Source organism: Ictalurus punctatus, chromosome 7 (genome assembly GCF_001660625.3).
Source record: "Ictalurus punctatus breed USDA103 chromosome 7, Coco_2.0, whole genome shotgun sequence".
NCBI lineage: Eukaryota > Metazoa > Chordata > Actinopteri > Siluriformes > Ictaluridae > Ictalurus > Ictalurus punctatus.
In genome coordinates, this window is record NC_030422.2 from 23,614,684 (window position 1) to 23,635,099 (window position 20,416).

Here is a 20,416-nt window from a genome sequence, read left to right on the forward strand (position 1 = left end):
TTGACCTTGATTCAATTCTGTTTCTTATTTAATATCAGACCTCAGGTCATTGAGGCATGTGGCTGTGTATATTATGTAACAGGGATTCCTGTACAATCACCTGAGGTTCATACCCTATTCCCATATCATATTTATATAAGGTTTTTTTTATTGTTATTATTTTTATTTATTTATTTATTTTTTAAAGAAAAACAAAACTTGAACCAACACTCTTCTGTCTGCAGCTCTCCAAATCTGATATTAGCTGTGACACAAATCTAGGCTCAGTTCAACTAGGACGTGCAAGAGCATGTTTTCTTTTCACCCATTATACAAGCTCTCGTTGTGGTGAAATAATGGAAGCTGCCCTTTTAACACCTCTCCATGCGACTTTCATTGTTGTGCAGTTGTTCCTTCACTCTCAGTGCGTGTGTGTGTGTGTGTGTGTGGGGGGGGGGGGGGGGGGGGGGCTTCTGCCTGTCACAAGGGTGATGTGTCTTTATCTATCACCGGGGAAAGTCAGTGTGGTGGAGGTTATAAAATCATTAAAAGTATATTATGGTGTCTGATGGTACAGCTTGGTGAACAAGAATGTACTTGTGGAGTATTTTCAGACAGTCTGGTGAAGCAGGTGTTGTGGATAATATAGTGGAAACACGTGGGTTACAGACTGGCTTGTAATAATTAAGTGCAGCAAATGAGGACGTGCATTGAAAAACAGTACAAATATTCCTCAGAATTTAACTTTGCAATAATAATAATAATAATAATAATAATAATAATAATAATAATACATGCACGCTCTCTCTCTCGCTCTCTCTCTCTCTCTCTCTCACACACACACACACACACAAACACACACACACACACACACACTCTACCCCTCCCATTAGTTTCAAATCCGATCCGAGGCTATGCGTACGCGCCCGCGCGCGTGCCTGTGTCTCGGAGCTTTTCACACTGTCCAACAGTGCGGCCGCGCGCGGAGCCTCACAAGCCAACAGCAGCACAGAGCCGAGCGCGAGAGACGGCGCGGGGAAGCGAAACGCCAAGGTAAACGCCAACCTCTCCTACCATCTGACATTCAGAACCGTGCCGGCAGTGTGACCCGCTCCTTTACCGCGGGATTGCATTAGTCAGGAAGCAGCCGTGGCTTTACAACGACCGGCAGCCAAGCAGTGTGCATTTGCGCGAATTCGTGTCATCCGTTTTCAACAGTGCATGTCGTTCACATTTGCGCAATGAAATCTCGAACGGAGTGCGCGAGCGCGCGTTTGATGGCGAGCGTGTGCGTTAAAGCAGCTGCTGAGTCAGAGAGATGCTTTTAGGAAAACAATGTGGAGTCTATAAACCCACAGGACACGGCGCTTTTATACCAGTAGGCTGTGTGCTGTAATGATGCGCGCGGTCACATCATGTGCCATGTGGCTCGAGAACACGGAGGAAAACATTAACAGGTAGTTACACTGGAATCTAGCAGTGAGGACGGGCGATTTTAGGAAGCGCACACCCAGTGTGATGTATGGGAAATAACGCAACAACCTCTAGATCAGATCAGATCAGACTTCATGGCAGTCTCATCGCGTGCATGAACAGTACTACTGTACACAGCGCGCGCTTGTGAACGCCTGTTGCTTTTAACACAGACACTACTGTCTCGTATGTTGCTCTAACCAAAAACCACTACAACACACACACAATAGAAAGGAACCGACGGGTCTGAACCGGTGCACGTGAGACCGCAGAAGCGCGCACCGCTCCCTCACGCGCTGTGCGGTTTTAGCACATTATTCAGTACAGGTAGTAACCGATGCCGATTCGGACATAGCCTGACTTTATTTATTTATTTATGCGTTTTCCCATGTGTTCAATTGCTTTGTTTGCAGAGCAGAGGACAAGGCGGTGCAGGAGGTTCAGAGTGAAGAGCCGCGTCCTCTCGGTCCGCGTGCGTCCATGGCGGCGAAGCTGAACCCCAACACACTGTACGTGCGCGAGCCGGAGCGCGCCGACGCGGGAGACGAGTCATCAGACAGCGACGGGGAGCCGGAGGAGAGCTCACACAAACTCATCCGCAAAGTGTCCACCTCCGGCCAGATCCGCGCCAAGGTAGGCCACTGTACGAGAGAGAGAGAGAGAGAGAGAGAGAGAGAGAGACCCAACATTCAGTGCTGCAGGATAATTGTCAACAATAATAATATATTTATTTAAAATGGCATTTTACAGTGCTTTGTATGGAAGTCCTATAGTACAAAATAAATCAGCAAGGAACCAAACAGACATACAAGATATAAACAGATCAACACACTATAAAGGAACTTTTTTTTTTGTTAATCTGTAAAATATTGTTGTTTCTTCTCGCAAATTAACAAGCCACAGACCGCCACCGAATATGACCGCAATGACATTGTTTTACGTGTTATTGTTTCATGACCTAAAACAACACTAAATACAAAATCACAAAACACTAGACCTTAAAACACAACAGCACATCTAAAATAAGCACGACCTCAAATCAAACGACATGACCTAAACGTGTCAGAAAACACAACAGAGCCAGAAAAAGTGCGTAAGAACCTTGCGTGCTGTATATAAATCAGTGACAAGGTTCTTACACACCTGGAAGATCTTAAAGAGTAAGTTTTAGCATAGAATTTTTTATTTGAATTATTTCTGTTGCACTTGTTATCAGAGTTGTCAATTATTATTTCCACAAAGAAAAAAACATGTTAAATATTTCAGCACTGATATGTGGGTAATACTGTACATAACCAATGAGAGACAAGCATGCGAGGGAAATTCTTAATTATCATTCTCACTAGTGGTGGGTTTTTTATTTTCTGAAAGCACTGTTTTTTTTCTTCTTCTTTTTGTTTTGTACTTCAGGGTATTTTTCAAATTTTTTTGTATGTGAGATGCATTTAGCACAAATGAAGCTCCTCTGTGTTTCCATATAACATACGCCTGAGACTAAGCTCAACATGACTTTGCTCATTAACATCACTGGCTGTGAAAGTTATAAATGTAAGCATTTTAGCATATTCTCTGAAAACCTTTAACTTAAAGTTTCACTTCACGTCACGTCACTTCATAAAATCACTATTTAACTGCTAGCTTGATAGACTGTGTTTTGAACTGACTCTTTTCATTTATCTATCTACAACTTCAAGGGAAGAAAGGTGATTCAGGGGTCATTTAAATATATAAATGATTCATTTCTGGAAAATAATAAGTGGAAGAACAGCAAGTCAGCACTGCATCACTACCCACAACATGCAAAAGAGAGCAAAAGCACAAACAGTCAGGGGCCACTTCTGGAATTTTGTTGAAGTTTGTACTGTTGAGCTGGAAATAACAGCTAGTGGCTTTGCACTGTTGTGGTAGTAGATTGGATTTCTGACAGCCATTTTATCGCCCCATTCTGTGCTTCCTAGCAGTTCATTTTCATCTCATGTTAGATGCAGACATCTCTCAATAGAAACCAACATCATTTTAAAATACTCAGACATGTGCAAACAGGAAACATGTTTCATTTAGCAAGCAAATTCACAGCAAAATCTCCACTGATGAAAAAAAAAAAACACTTAATAGGCTGCGTCTGAAATCACGTACTACCCTACTACAGAGTAGGCGAAAAGCAGTACGCCAGAGGGGTGGTATGTCCGAATTGTCATTAGGTGAGAAACATTAGGCGAGAAATACCTGGTGACGTACTGCTTCTGGCGAGATTTTGCGGTACGCAACCGATGAACACTACGTGACTCAAAAATTCCCATAATGCAACGGGACTGGAGCGGACGAGCGAAAAAAAAAATGGTGGAAGACAGCCTGTCGGCTCTTTTTAAGTATTAAAGCTGGGTTAAACAGGACTTGTTTAAGAATAATCGAATAAATTGATAACTTTAACTTAAACAGTTGTCACAGCCCTTTTGTGTGATCTCCATCATGCCTTAACCAGCCAAGCTAACGGTAACGAATTTACCTCAGCCTGTTAACCCCGCCCACATTAAAATACTAATTTAGTTAACTTGCCTGATGTGCATTTTGCCATTAGTGTGGTTGCTTTAATCTGGTGGTCCCTTTAAGATTTTTGTGTTTATGATGACATCGAAGGTCACATCGAAGGTCACCTGTGTCTCAGGTGGTAGAGTGGGTTGTCCACTAATGGTAGGGTTGGTGGTTCAATTCCCGGCCCACATGACTCCACATACCTAAGCATCCTTGGGAAAGACACTGAACCCCAAGTTGCTCATGGTGGCAAGCTAGCACCTTGCATGTGTGCTACATCCGCCATGTTGGCACTGTCATGTGGTAAATGCAGACTATTTACCACATGACAGTGCCAACATGGCGGATGTAGTATGTCCGGGGTTGTATTCATACAATGATCAGTACTGATTAGTACGCACTGTTTCAATGGCCTTGCAGTACGTATTGTCACAGAAAGAAAGCAGAACTACCCTGCGTGCAACACTAGCATGTGTAAGATACATTTCCTTGCAGCACTGAGTTGATCCTTTCCCGAATGGAACATGATCCACAAATGGACGAGAACTAGAGTAGTGTTGTAGTTATAGTGGCAATATGATACATATTGATTCAGAAGATGCACACATCAATACCTGGCCTGCTGCAAGCAGCTCATGTCCGTGTGCAGTGTCATTATCACTGCAGGTCAGTGCTTGTCTGAGAGTCAGTAGACGAGCAATTAAGCTGCACATGATAGCAGATATGAAGACCGGGTGTGCAAACTGTGTTAATTAGCCTCACGGTAATGAGGGAAACGGTTCCGTTCACAAGCAGCGCTCATGCTGGAGACGGCTCTTTCAGGCGCTCCTTTCAGTCAAGAGGTAGCACTGTGTGTGTGTGTGTGTAACAACGCATGATTACCACTACATTATAACTTATCGTGATGAACTGAGCTTTCAACTTCACTTGCAGGTAATCAACAGTCATGTCTGTGTTTGTCTGCACAGCACTCTCAGAAACACTCAGCACTGTGTGCGGTGGATCCCATTAATGACAAATCTGTCCTAATCCACTTGCATGGTAATCTTCGTAATTAACATCTGATCTTCAGGAGTCATTTTATAATAAAGTTGACTTTTTTTAGTTTTGTTGACATGGTCTGTTTTCACATTGGTTAACAGTTTCCTACATTACCCACAATGCCGAGTACACACTGATAGTAATGTCAGTAGGATTTAGCCCTTGGTTCATCTCTACCTACCTGCAGCAGAGCTTTGGATCTTTAGTTGACTCAGCTTTCTCACCTCATCATCTGTACACACTGCTCAAACACACAAAGCTTCATGCTAATCTCACCGTCAACACCATCATTTACTAGCTGAGCCGAGTGTATAGCTGCACTTCATTCTGGAAATTTGAGGCTATGATGGATTTTTAAAAAAAAATTATTTTTATGACATTAAACATCGCTGGAAAATGGTGAGTGAGTGAAATCTGTGAAATCTGTGAAATCTGATCATTATCACTTATGTTTGATATATAAGGATGGGCGATATGGACTTAAAACTATATCAGGATATTTTCTGGTATTTATTGCGATAACAATATCAGTGATGATATAAATATAGTACCGTGCTATCTGTGATCTTGAGAGCCTCAGAAACACAAACACTGATCTAAAAGTAAGTCTTTTTCTGTAACTGAACCAGTTCCAGGTTGTAGAGGTACAGTAACTCCTCGTTTAGTGATAAACTCCTCCTCGGCTTCACGTCCGCCTTAGGCCGTATTGTTTTCGCTCTGCACGTGAGCTGCGAATGGGTCGCAGACCATCGCACAGGGAAATACGTCATCAACTAGGCTTTATCGTTATTATAGCAGGAAGACTCGTTCTTATTGTGGAGAGAATTTCTACCGGTGTATCGCGAACGATAAAATATCGCCCATCCCTAGTTTGAAATATGTTTCTCCTATGAAATGCCATTGTAATTGCACTAGCAATGTGCTCACATGACATCAGCATGGTACAGACGCTAACTTTTCAATGTCATAATGACAATACAGCACACATTAGTGCCAGAATCACTAAGTAAAAGATAAATATTTCAATATAAACATATTCAATGTGTTCAGGTTGGGAATCTTCAAATCAAAATCAAACAAACTCCAATATGTGGAGGAGTTTGCAAAAGTTTAAAATTACCACAGATTTGGGCCGAGACGCGGCATGTGACGTCATCACAGCACGCATTCAGCCAAAGCCCTCTTCGATTCACCGGCGTCGAACATGAGTACAGCTCAGATGTCTCACTTATCAGCAGACATCACTGTGAAAGACAATTTTGTCCAAATTGCAATTTCAACAATTCAAATAGTTTTAACTCCACAAATCTGCATATTTTGAAAAAAAAAATCTGCAGCAAAATCATGACTTTTTCCAACAACAGCCACAAAAAACTCCACAAACTCCTGTAAGGACTGATTAATAGTAATCTTTTGTACCTTTACTTAGAGGACTTTTAATACCTGTAAAACTTATTTACGGTACATAACTGGACCAGTTCTGTATATTTAAGGTACATTAACAAACAAAACTTGACCTTTAAAGTCCTTATTGTCCACCAATAAGAAAACAATATTTAAGGCTTCTTGTGGTGTAAACATTACGTACTGTAGACTGAGCTGAAATCCCATGTTGGGACCACAGTGAGCTTACTAGAGTCATGGGAAAATTCTCCTACACTAGATACATTTATCTGTACCTGATATTCCTTACCAATATGGTGATTTTAGTTGAAATACTACCAATATAAATATGCTGCTAATGTTATAGTCCAAATACTTGGCGCTAAATCCTTTTAATACATTTTTATTAAACGATACTGCATAGTGAGTCATTTAGCACACACTCTTATCCGAATGTGCAAACAGTTAAAGGCACAGCGATGGGAAGACAAAAGATAATAAAAACTGTAATCAATAATCTGCTGGGATAGATAAGCATATATATTGCTTTTACACATTTCCCGTTGTGACATGAAAACAAACCCATTTAGTTTGAGCTTATTTAGCACCTAGAAAGGCTATTATTAGCACATCAGGCACACATTTCGTTCAGTACAGTGTTTAAGCATTGATTCAACTTCAGCTGCACTATGTTCAACATACAAGAAGCTACAGTGAAGATTACGGCACATTGTGTATCTTCAATCATTAGTTTTCTTTTGAACCTTTCTTTCTGACATTCCTTTCCTTGGTGTCGGATGACCTTTCACCTTTGGCCCTCATCAGATCTCAAGAATTGAAGGCTGTTACAAAATTGCCTGTTTTTCCCAGACTGTGGGCTCTGACAGTTACTGAGTTCTGTAATGTGTGGTAACTTCTGAGCTACATGAATATAGCTAGCGTTAATGGAGGCAGGATGTTGTATTAAAACCTGACGTGTATGAGTATGCCATCCAAGTCATAATAATATTACTCAGATTATTACTAGGTTATAGTAAAGACTACTATGTGTTGTACTACGAATATGACAAGTTAGACTGTTTTACGATTGTATAATTCATAGTTTGATTTCGTGACTGCTGTGTGTTGCAGTCCCGGGTAGCAGCACTTACACATACACAGTACATTGGTTTCCAAAAGTCTGACACCATTTTGAAAATGTGGGATTAATTAATTTTTTTCATTTAAAAGTGGAAATAAACAGAAGGTTTTAGAATTTCTATTTCTAGGTCCCTATTTAAATGTATGCAAATGTGTGATATTGACCATGTTAACGGCTTTGTAGAAAAGGTCAGATTGTCCGCATGCCTATTCTCTTCTATTAAAGCATGTGTTCAGTCGACACAAACGTGTGGAGTCCATGCCAGCTCGAGAGCAAAAATGCTAAGAAACTCTGACATTCATGTAAGAATTTCAAAGATTCTGTGTTTCACTGTCGGTAATATCATTTATAATGAAAACTGTTGTTTCAAATTAGAAAAGAATGCAAAATAGATGCATTTTCACTTGTGCTCTCAGACGTTTGGACTCCATTGTGTGTACGTGTGTGTTTAGTTGTGCCTCTTACAATTGCAGTGTACTTAGTCTTATCTTAATCTTAAACATCATTGTAGAAACAACACTGTGACACTCCTGAGTCCTGATCATCTGCAGTCTACAAGACCACAAGAGACCAAATTACACATAAAAAAAATCACCAATGATTAAACATTTTCCAGTATATACAAATAAAACCACCAGGGGCTACCAGTAGAAATGTGCTAGCAAGGCTAAGCCATGTCGGTTTACTATGTTTGGTATTCGGATGTCGAACTTTTTTTTGAGAGGCTTCAGAAAACATGAAATTATTTCCAGGAAGGGAACATAGTGAGCATCGATGCTTCATGGTTTTTGCGGTGCATTGTGGGATTTTTTGGGGAGCGAACGTTCCAGTGTTTTGCAATTGAGACAGCCCTTAAAATAGCCGAGTTCCTGATCAGTGCCCTGATTATTGAACTATGGAGCTGATTGAGACATACCCATTGTGAGAAGTCATTCGTAGTATGCCATTGATAAGACCTTGTGTCATAATGTAATGCTCAAACCTAATGCCTTCACTGTTAAGCTATTAACCCTGTACTGCGTGAATTATTACATTCACATAAAATAATATTTTTTATGGATTTTTATTACTTGAATTAATACATAATAAAAATACTTGTAACAATTTTGGACGATCATTGTGTGTGTGTGTGGGGGGGGGGTATTTTTGACTACAGTATCATATGTTATATTTTTGGGCGGTTCAATTCCTGGCCCACGTGACTCCACATGCCGACGTGTCCTTGTGCACTGAACCCCGAGTTGCTCCCGATGACAAGCTAGCGCCTTACATGGCAGCTCTGCTACCACTGGTGTGCGTGAATGGGTGAATGAGAACCAGTGTAAAGCGCTTTGTAGAACCGTTAAGGTTAAACAAAAGCACTATATAAGTACAGACCATCATATGGTCAAAAATAATACAAAATGTATGACATTACACTTCCAATTACTACATTTTCCAGACTATAAGTTGCAGAGTTTTTGCCACCTAGTATATATCTGGTTATATCTTCTAGAAAGGATTTGCAGCTGATGTATGTCGATGGATTTATTCCCTCAAAAAGCAGCAAGATACAAGACTATACAAGATCAACCATTTTAAGTCCTTCCATCTAATATCCATCTAATAGCAATGCACTAGGCAGTAAAAAAAACAAAACACTTGTTTATCTGACAGTTTGATGACGAACTGGGACTCACTGGGACTCGGGAAACAAACTGCATCTCTCTCATTAAAGCCCTAAAGACAAGGTACTGGTAGGATTGTTGTGTAATGCAGTTAGCGGTCAGTTTAGATTCTGCTTCATGTGTAAAAACATTAGCTACAGGGAATGCATGTACATATAAATAAATATAACCTAACATCAGTATCATAGTAACGTCATTTAGTATTGATAAGTTAAGGATTAAGGAAGTGTGATGAGGTAATTCGCTAGTGCTCAGGGCAGATGTGTGTGTAACTGTTCACACAGTCGTGCTTCTTCCTGGTCTACTGTTGTGATGCGTCACATGGTGAGTTCAGGTGATGTGCTCAGAGCCAGAAATGTGTGAGATTGACAGGGCTTTCATTTGCATAAAAGGATACAGTGCCCTGTAAACGAGTGCAAAGGTTTACAGCCATGTTGTCAGTACCGTGTTTCAATTTTGCAGCCAGTTGCAGAAGTGCTTGAATCAGAGCATTTGCAGATTGTCTGGTTTTGATCTCACATCTGATCTGTATTGATTTTGATAACAACCTGTACGTGCTTCTCACTCATTTTACTTTCACAAGTGCTATGTGTAGAGTCTCATAGCACTTTTAAAAACAGCAATAGGCTCAAACAGAAGTCAGTGAAAATTGGGACTGTAATTTAATTTCTAAAATCTGTGCATGCCAACTGCAAGACACATCACAGGTTTAGATGAACGCCCTGCTTCTGATATTTTGTCATTTCTGAGTCCGTACAGGATTGAGGAAGAGTTTATTTGTGATTGTTGTGGCCCAAAATTCTTGATTTTGCTGCAGCTTTTCTCAAAATGTTTACAATTTTTTGCGCTTTTTTGCGGAAAATTACTCGATTTGGCGAAATTGTTGCACAAAATAGTTTTGCACGGTGATGTTTGTTGGTAAATGAGACCTTTTAGCTGTACTCATGTTCGATGCACGTGACTTGAAGAGGGCTTTGGCTCAATGCGTGCTGTGATGATGTCACATGATGTCACATGATGTCATCTGGGCAGCTGTGGATCAGGTGGTAGAGCGGGTTGTCCACAAATCGTAGGGTTGGCGGTTCGATTCCCGGCCCACGTGACTCCACATACCGAAGTGTCCTTGGGCAAGACACTGAACCCCAAGTTGCTCCCGATGGCAAGTTAACGCCTTGCATGGCACCTCTGCTACCAGTGGTGTGTGTGAGTGTGAATGGTTGAATGAGAAACAGTCTAAAGTGCTTTGGAACCACTTAGGTAAAAAAAAAAAGCGCTATATAAATGCAGACCATGACATGTCTTGGCCCAATCTGCGGCAATTTTGAAAAATTGCAAGCTCTTCCAAATTCCTTGATTCTGCGTTCATTTCTGCAAAATCCTGGACAGACTGAAAATTTCTATAAAATCAACTCGCACACAGACATTTATGGCTCCATAAATCCATGAAACATGTCATGGTTGATATGGTGAAGGTTTCTGTAAGGAGATGTGTATTTTGGAACGAGTCTCCAGCTTTGTAACAGTCCGAGAGGTAAAGCTGTTACATATCTAGGTTTTCTGACATGGGGAAAGAGAAGAGAGAGCTTTACGATTTCTTAGTAACATGACAAGCGTTAAGAGTGGGGGAAAAAGAGATGCTGGTGAGAGAAAAGTTTATAGCAGCTATAATGTAAATCATAACAGGAACTAACTTGTTTCACACATGTTGCACAACATATCTATAAATGGATAAATAGTATGATGGTCTTTCAGCTACGTTGGCAAATTGCTGTGATGTAAGAGGAATAAAACATTTCAGCATTAGGGCAGTAACAATTCTGCTCTAACAGAACACCCTCGAGCGTTTCAGCTCTAATATACTGACTGCTTTCATCAACGACAACATGACAAAAGTTGTGACAAAACATCATTTTAATTTCAATCTGTGACAAATAGAAAATATTGTTATACAGTAAATTGAAAGTGGGAAAGTGCTGAAGGTGTTATCTTTGTGAAATGGTTCAGTGGTGGCTTGGCGGTGAAGGCTCTGGGTTACTCTGGCCGATTTACTCGGTTAAGGCTCTGGGTCAAGGGTTCAAGCCCCAGAACTGCCAGGCTCTGGGTTACTGATCGGAAGGTCGGGGCTTCAAACCCCAGTTGGCTCTTTTTAAGTTGTAGGTCACATTACAGTGCCAACATGGCGGATGTATGTACTGTATCAGCGACTGAGGTTTAGGTACTGAATCGACTGCAGTAGGTACTGAGTCGAATGCAGTAGGTATTGAATCGAATGCAGCAGTTACTGAATCGAATGCAGTAGGTATTGAATCGAATGCAGTAGTTACTGAATCGAATGCAGTAGGTACTGAATCGAACGCAGTAGGTACTGAATCGAATGCAGTAGGTACCGAATCGAACGCAGTAGGTACTGAATCGAATGCAGTAGGTACTGTCACACTATACGATTCCAAACACAGCCACTGATGAAGCAATTCTGTTGCCAAAAGTTCTGGTTCTTTGCAAAAGTTCAAAAGCTCTGCAGGTGTGATGATTAACAGGATAGTAATCAGTATCAGGCATAGTAACGAGGCTGAATTTATTAACTCAGGCCATTACAATACAGATGGCAATTACGTGAACTCTTTGGTACTGATAAGCACACTTCCATCACGTTCATTAACACATCAGAGCGCTTAGTGACAGTTACACAGTTGGAGGTTTCATTGGTCTGAGTGTAACTGAAGGGACAAATTTGTTGTACAGTGTGTATGACCGTGTGTGTGTGTGTGTGTATGTGTGTTGTCAGAACCGAGGTTCTCTCGTCACAATCTAGCAGTCTGTGTGTAAGCTGAATACAGTGCAGGCTCCTGCTGCTTTGTAGAGTTTGACCTTTGTAAATTTGCTTGGATATAATGTATTACATTACTGTGTGTATGTGTGTGCTATTCTGGCAGTGTGTGTGAGTGTGAGAGTTGGTGTAACAGATTAGTATGTGAAAAAAAACCCAACACATTTCCACCGCCTGTTCGTTAGTGATTTTGCCTTCATTTGCATCCTCATTAAGACACCACTAAATGTTATCAAGCGTGACATGTCACTGGAGCGTGATTTAATTAGTTAATTCATTATTTCATTAATATGAGTCACAGTTACACACACACACACACACACACACACACACACACACACACACACTCACACACAGAGGTCTTTTAAAGCTGTTTATGTCAGTTTGTGTTGGATGATGGCAGGACAGGTTGGTTTGACATGTCTTAATGGGAGCAGATGGAAGTGTGTGTGTGGAGGCATGTGTGTCTTTGTATGAATTCGCTTTAGCGTGAAAATGATAGGAGTTGTGTGTGTGTGTGTTGTACAGTATGTGTGACCTCTCTAAAAGACCATCTCTTTCTCTCTCTCTTTGAATGTAAGGAAGAGGACAGAAAGAGGGCAGAGAACGAGGGCTCTTCATGCTTGTACAGTCCACATTTAGACTTTCCTTAGAGTGTTCAAATCAGTGAAGCCTAATTAGCTGCCGTCCAGCTAAGAGCAGCACAAATAAAGGAAGTAACCCTGCTAAGAGTTGTGACAGGAAGCCAGAAGACCAGCGTGAACATCCCTGCAATCAACACGAGAGCAGAATGTTGCCAAACATGACCTGAAGCCGGAGCCACCGTTAAAAAAGCACTGACAGGAAGGAGTTTCACTTTTAGAAGATATTTTAAAAACACAGTGACCTTACATACAGTGAAGATACATACACTATACGGTTGTGTTAGAGTAGCTAGTTAATTTGAATGATTTCTGGTAAACTACAAGCACAAATATGACTCCAAAATAGTGAATAAATGTAAACTATGTAGTAGGGGTGTAACAGTATGGCCAGTATTGTATTGTTCAGGAAATTTGATACAGTTGCACTCAAAATGATTCAACCCCCATTGCAAATCAGGTTTTATTGTCAAAATGTACAGACTTTCAGCTGATTGCAATGAACAAATCAAACAAAAGCAACGGAAATAGTTCGACACAATGAATACTGCAAGTGATTTCCCCAAATCTATGTTTTGGTATCAAGCAATATAATTGAACATGCTGGATAATGAAGAAGTTATGAATTTTAACGTAATCACGCCTACACTCCGTCTGCAAAAGTAGTGTAATTGTTTTTTAAAACTTGAATCAGGAAAGGCTACAGGGCTTTTAAAAGACCACACTTTTCTAAAGCACCTTGTTAGCCAAGCAGCTGGTGTACTAGCATGTTAGCATGGGTACAATCAGCAGCAACCAGGAACTGTAAGATTATCCCAAATCCTTTAGGTATGGTGTATGGGAAGCATGAAGCAACACACACACACACCCCGACGTGTCTAAGCTATTCCTAGCTGAAAGGATCAGGAAACCTACACTCATTATAAAGTCTCAATTATTGTACTTTAAGGCTATGTCTACATTAATCCGGATAAATTTGAAAACACTTTTTCTTTCTCTACGTTTTGGTCTCGCGTCATCACTGAGACGCCGTTTTGTCCAGCGCAAACTGAACTTTTTTCGAAAACGCTCTCCCTAGTGGATAAATTTGAAAATGCCATTTTCACGTTGTAGTGTGGACTCAGAAAACTGAGATATTCAAAAACCACGACATATTTCTAGTCAGGTGACGCAGTCATCTGACCCATTCAACTCAAATCAAACAAGATAGCGGACAATGTACTGCGGTTGTTGCGCGTGCTATCCGGTTAGATAGCTTTGTTAAAGATTAATATCACGTATTGTGTAATGTGTACAACCTTCAGACTGCATTTTTAAATAAACACCTGACAGAAATGATGCAGGCCAAAGCTTCTTACGTTTTTATACACGCGCAGTATAGAGATGCAAGTGTCTTCAGATGTTTCAGTGCGGACGAGCAATTTTTGGAGAGCGTTTTAAAATGAAAAATGCGGTTTTCAGAGCTATCCGAATTAACATAGTCATTGCCTCATAATGCTGAATGTTTTAATCAACTGAACATGGAAGCCTAAAACACATATTCAGACTATGCTTATTTTCCTGTATCGAGACACCTCCATATCGGATCCAATCAAATTTTGAATTTTATTGTTTATTTATTGTTACACCCCTAATATATAGCTATGAGCAATTCACTTACTGTTTAAAAAAAAATACTCCCCAGTTGGTGCAACACTTTGGTCTGCCACATTTGTTGATACTTTCTTGAAACTCTCATGAACAGAATGATGGAATTACCTAATTGAGACGTGTAAGTGATGTTACAGTCAGATTTGGACAAAATAAGGGATCACAGAGGGTAGTTTTTACTTTTAGGAGCATGTATATGTTTCAAAATGGAGCTAACTTAGTACCTAGCTACTGCTTGGAACAGAGGGCTTGATGATCATATCTGAAATTTCCATTAACCTCAGTTATTTGTGGGGGTTTTAAAAAATAAAATATTACAACAATGCATATTGCGTAAATCGTCTGTATAAATGTGTGGGAAATAAGCAAACCACTTTACTAGCCCTAACCAGGACACGCTCTCTTTGGAAAAAAGGAAGCATGTTATAACAGATAAAGAAATAAAGAAGAAGTCGAAAGAAAGACTCGCTGCAGTGAAGGGTGATGCAATGGACAGACGTGTAAAAACAACTTCCCCTGATAGACGTGTTTGTGCTGGACTTGTTTCACATACCAGCGCTTTCAATAGGATCAGCTTTATTCTCCAGAATAGTTTAACATGTTTACATAAGCTATACTTTACATAAGGTCTATTTCGACAGAGAGTCAGTGATAATGTTAGTTTTACATAATCCACTGAGGATCCAGTGGGAGTTCACATACGATTGGTGTTTATAGTGAGGCAGTAAAGCAGATAGTGTTGTAGAGGAGCTTTTTAGGTCAGTTAGTGTGTCCAGATGAAGAAGTCAAAGGCAAAGAGTTCTTTGCGGGATGTAACAGGTAATATCTGCGTAGCAGGAGAGCTGCAGCTCAGCTTGGGTCAGAAAAGCTGTGCCAGAAATGTTGGATTCTCTGGTTTAATGTTTCACACGGTGTGTCAGTGTAGTTATTCGACTCTGTTCTTGATGTGTAGTTGAAAAGACATTATTACTTGTTATTAGTTAAGTAATAAATGATTAATAACGATTTATTTATTATTCACATTTAGTGTTTAGATATCTGAATGTCAAGTAACTGTCTACTCTGCTTGTGTCTCGCTTCTCGTTATTCACTCGGATATAACTGATCTTTTATAGATTTACGCTTTATATAAAGGTGCTACACTGAGAAAAGAACAAACCACGATCCACCTGTTCATGATAGTATGCCTGTTCATAGTGTTATATTCATATGATTTGACTTGAAAACGGGGATTGTAAATTTAGGTGACCATTTATATTTTGCATCTCTAGCAAGGGGGGCATGGTCGCTTAGTGGTTAGCATGATTGCCTCTGGGGTTAAAGGGTCCATTCCTGCCTCCGGCCATGTGTACAGGGAGTTTGCATGTTCTCCCTGTGCTTCAGGGGTTTCCTCCGGGTATTCTGGTTTCCTCCCCCAGTCCAAAGACATGTGTTGTAGGCTGATTGGCATCTCTAAATCGTCCATAGTGATTGTGCCCTCCGATGCGTTGGCACCCCGTCCAGGGTGTCCCCCGCCCTGTGCCCCGAGTCCCCTGGGATAGACTCCAGGCTCCCCGTGACCCTGTGTAGGAGAAGAGGTACAGAAAATGGATGGATGGATGGAATAAAATGACATATTTAACAGCTTGTAAGATCATTCGTTATTAAGTAAGAGGAACTGAAATCTTTTTTAGGGCTGCAGCTCAACAATGCTCTGGTGTCCAAAATATGTGTGTGGTATCAGTTCATTTTCATAGCATAAATAAGTAGAACAGTACAGATTAGTTACAGTATATAAACAGAGCCAAACTAAGGGGAAATGTAATACAATACAGTACAATACAATAAAATACAGTACAATACAATACAATACAAAATATTACAATACAGTACAAACAATACAGTACAATACAATACAGTACAATACAATACAATACAATTCAATACAATACAATACAGTACAATACAATACAGTACAATACAATACAATACAATACAATTCAATACAATACAATACAGTACAATACAATACAGTACAATACAATACAATACAGTACAATACAATACAGTACAATACAATACAATACAATACAATACAATACAATACAATACAGTACAATACAATACAGTACAATACAATACAATACAGTACAATACAATACAGTACAATACAATACAGTACAATACAATACAATACACTTCAATACAATACAATACAATACAGTACAATACAATACAGTACAATACAATACAATACAATACAGTACAATACAATACAATACAATACAATTCAATTCAATACAATACAATACAGTACAGTACAATACAATACAATTCAATACAATACAATACAATACAATACAATTCAATACAATACAATACAATACAGTACACAGCTTTGTGATTCCAGGGTGTCTGAGGGACTTAAAAAAATATTTTATGATATTTTATTAATTATATTATAGTATTTAATTGTCTTAAATTCATATTTAAGTCTACAATTTAAGGCTATGAAGATTCTTCTTTTTCCCATTAAATCTGTTTTGAAAGTGTTTGATGTCACGTAACACAGATGATACGATGGAATATTATAGAAACTGTATGTGTGTGATTCTAAAGAATGTTCTTTTATTGGGTATGTTTGGTCTTATATTACATTTAAAGCGGCATTAAAACAATGATAAGTGCTAGATTTATCTTGAGGAATACTGCAAGCACCCTGTGTTCCAGTCGACATTTAAAACTGTACAGCTGATCCGCGTGAAACATGCTGTATATTTGTTAACTGCAGCTTAATTACTTTGGCAGGACTGTAAATAAAACTCGCATGGAGAGAAAGCAAACTTTCAGCTGAATTCAATTGTCAGGATCAGTCTGCCTCTCAATCTTTCTATCTCTCGCTCTCTCTCTTTCTATCTCTCTCGCTCTCTCTCTTTCTATCTCTCGCTCTCTCTCTTTCAATCTCTCTTGCTCTCTCGCTTTCTATCTCTCGCTCTCTCTCTTTCTATCTCTCTCGCTCTCTCTCGCTTTCTATCTCTCGCTCTCTCTCTTTCTATCTCTCTCGCTCTCTCTCGCTTTCTATCTCTCGCTCTCTCTCTTTCTATCTCTCTCGCTCTCTCTCGCTTTCTATCTCTCTCTCTCTCTTTCTATCTCTCCCTCTCTCTCTCTTTCTATCTCTCTCTTTCTATCTCTCGCTCTCTCTCTTTCTATCTCTCTCTCTCGCTCTCTCTTTCTATCTCTCGCTCTCTCTCTCTTTCTATCTCTCTCTCTCTTTCTATCTCTCTCTCTCTTTCTATCTCTCTCTCTCTTTCTATCTCTCTCTCTCTTTCTGTCTCTCTTGGTCACTCTCTTTCTATCTGTCTCTCTCTCTCTAACTCAGAAACTCTAAACACAATTTCTATTGATGCGGTGTCTGACTGGAGCCCGCTGATCTGCAGCTGAGTCTTCCTGACACACACACACACACACACACACACACGCGCGCACTCATTGCAGCCAAATCAGAGGACTGATAGATGGATATGGATGTCGCACAGACACGGAAGCGATGACCGTTTTCTTTTCTCTTTCATTTGTTTTCTTCCAAATGTGTTTCCTTTTCTTAATCTTTCTTCTAACACCAACTAATGTTGTTCTTTGTCTAAACTCACCTTTGCTATTCTCCTCTGCCCTCTTTTTTTATATCCTTCACTCCTTTTTCCTTATTGATCTACATTCATCTCAATATCTTTTTCTCTTCCTTCTTTCATCACTCATCCCTCAATTTTCTCCTTTCTGTCTGTTTGTCTGTCTGCCTCTCTCTCTCTCTCTCTCTCTCTCTCTCTCTCTCTCTCTCTCTCTCTCTGGGCTGAACCTGAAAACCTAATTAGAGGAGTGTCGTCCATCATTGTCTTCTCGGGCCATTAAGGCAATGGAGTGTAGCGCAGGAGAGGAGAGGAGATGTGTAGAGGAGAGACAGAGAGAGCATCAGGCTGCGAGTGGAGCACATGGAGCCCTTCTGTACTAAAGGGCAGCTTACACAAGTGTGTGGGTGACAGAAAGAGTGAGAGTTTAAAGAACAGGACAGAGTGTAAAGTCTAGTCTTAATCACAGAACATGAGTTGAAGTGTGTGTGCGTGTGTGCGTGGATGTGGTTTTGTGTGTTTGCAGGGCATATGGTCATGCGCATGACTGTGGTGTTTTACAATTTTGACTACTTTCCTTCATTGTGTTTTAGCTTTCACTCTTGAGCAGGTGCGTCTCATTACAACCTCAGACTGTGGTCTAATAAAATCATTTCTGTGATTCCACCAATGAATCGTGACCCATTAATAAAGCCATTGGCTGCTGTCCTCTGACTCCCATTGACCCTGCTGATATCAGACCCTCCCATTGACCCTGCTGTGTTTCTCTTCACCTGCACACACTCTCAGCCTTTGTTAAAGGAATAGTGCATTAAATAGTTTTTAACCAAATTTCTATCCACTGCATGTGTTATGAGGGTGCAGTTACCATGGACAATCATTTTACTGAATATTAGTTTAGGGACCAGGTTTTATTTATTTCAATTTTCCCTAAAAAAAAAAAAATCTGATAATTTTTCACTGAAAAGTTCTGACATGATTTTATCTTGGTTTAATTTTTTTACATCACAAAAACCTGCAATTTCAACAGGGGTGAACTCAGGTAGACTTTTTTTTTATATCCATTGTCTGTTTCCCTGTCCTGGGGGAAAAATTTATTCTATTAATAAATCGTTAAAGGAAATATGTATGTATGTATGTATGTATGTATGTATGTATGTATGTATGTATGTGAATTCTTAAGCCTGAGCTATTTATATTTGTAAATTTGTATTATTAATCACTTCAGAGATTGGACTACTTTTTCATGGGGAAGAATTTGTCGTTGTGCTACCAACGTAGCACAAAGTAACAAAGAAGTGCCGCGGTGTTGACCTAGTAGCCCAGAGAAAGCGTAAGTAACCAAATTACTGTTCACTCTATCACTACAGCATTTACTCTAAAGGCCTCGGTCTAGTTATTGCAGAGACAATATTCATGTGGGTTTGGCACAGAGGAACTGACATAGTTTCAGAGAAAATGAACATCTCCAGATGTTGTTTGAAATCTTCGATTGCTGTGTCATGCACATAGCAGCTGGGTGAACGCCGTGGATGAACACGCTTGTAATTGGAACATTCATACGCAGCCAACAGCCAAAATGAAACTGTAGACAGTATGCAAGTTCGTAAGCTTGTGAATACGGTTTCGGATTCCTAGAACCCTTGCGCTGACCAACTGCACTGAAAGTACCTCAAGACCTTGAAATTTGTACCGTTGGCAAGCTAGCACCTTGCATGGAAGCTCCGCTACCATTGGTGTGTGTGTGAATGAGAACCAGTGTAAAGTGATTTGGATAAAAGCGCTATATAAATGCAGACCATTTACATGCACATGAACATGGCGTACTGTATCTCAGACAAAGCACACGTTCGCCTTCACCCTCCCCGGGTTGGTAAGTTTTGTGCGATGGTAGAGGATGGAAATGAGCAAAAATGATCAGATTGGCACAAAAAAAAAAGTGCAAGAGTTATAGTTCTGATTTGATGTATTGTAAATGCTTCTTGACAGAGTTCAACAGCTGGCCCTAGCCTTCCATTATCAACACGCTTTTGTCAGCACAGTGACGCATGCGTAATCTGTGGTAATCCCACATGCACGACTAAACGTTATCTAGTGGATCGAGTTTATGCTGAAAAATGCTGAAGTATTCCTTTAAGGGGTCACATCTTGCTTTCTGCGTCAGTGCGAGTGATATATCATTAAAGAGATCAAAGCTCATGTTGTGTTAAGAATTTCCCTGAAACATTTTCCACTGAGTGCCAGCCTTAGAGCCTCAGCTGGCTTTGTGCTCATTATGCAACCTCGACCAACCGGATAGAAGAGAGCGCTAATGAGAACGACACCACCTGAAGAGTGGGTTTTAGAGCACGCCAAGAGAAAGAAGACTAAACAGAAGTTTATCGGAGCATTAGTAGCAATAGTAGCATTAAAATCATGAGTCCAGGGCCCTAGAAGAGCTCATTTAACATTCCCCAACAGGCCTCAGATCACTGAGACGA

At 40.1% G+C, this 20,416-nt stretch overlaps 1 protein-coding gene across 3 annotated transcripts in view; it reads left to right on the forward strand.

Moving 5' to 3' along the window:
- Positions 1 to 878: 878 nt before the first annotated feature.
- The window catches only part of si:dkey-172j4.3 (diacylglycerol kinase eta), a 95,679-nt gene continuing 76,141 nt past the window's right edge, over positions 879 to 20,416 (forward strand). For all 3 annotated transcript variants that reach the window (XM_053681466.1, XM_053681468.1, XM_053681470.1), the window contains exons 1-2: positions 879 to 1,032; positions 1,871 to 2,085. In XM_053681466.1, coding sequence (XP_053537441.1) covers positions 894 to 1,032; positions 1,871 to 2,085 — 354 coding nt within the window. In that variant the 5' untranslated portion in view covers positions 879 to 893. The remainder of the gene's footprint in view (positions 1,033 to 1,870; positions 2,086 to 20,416) is intronic.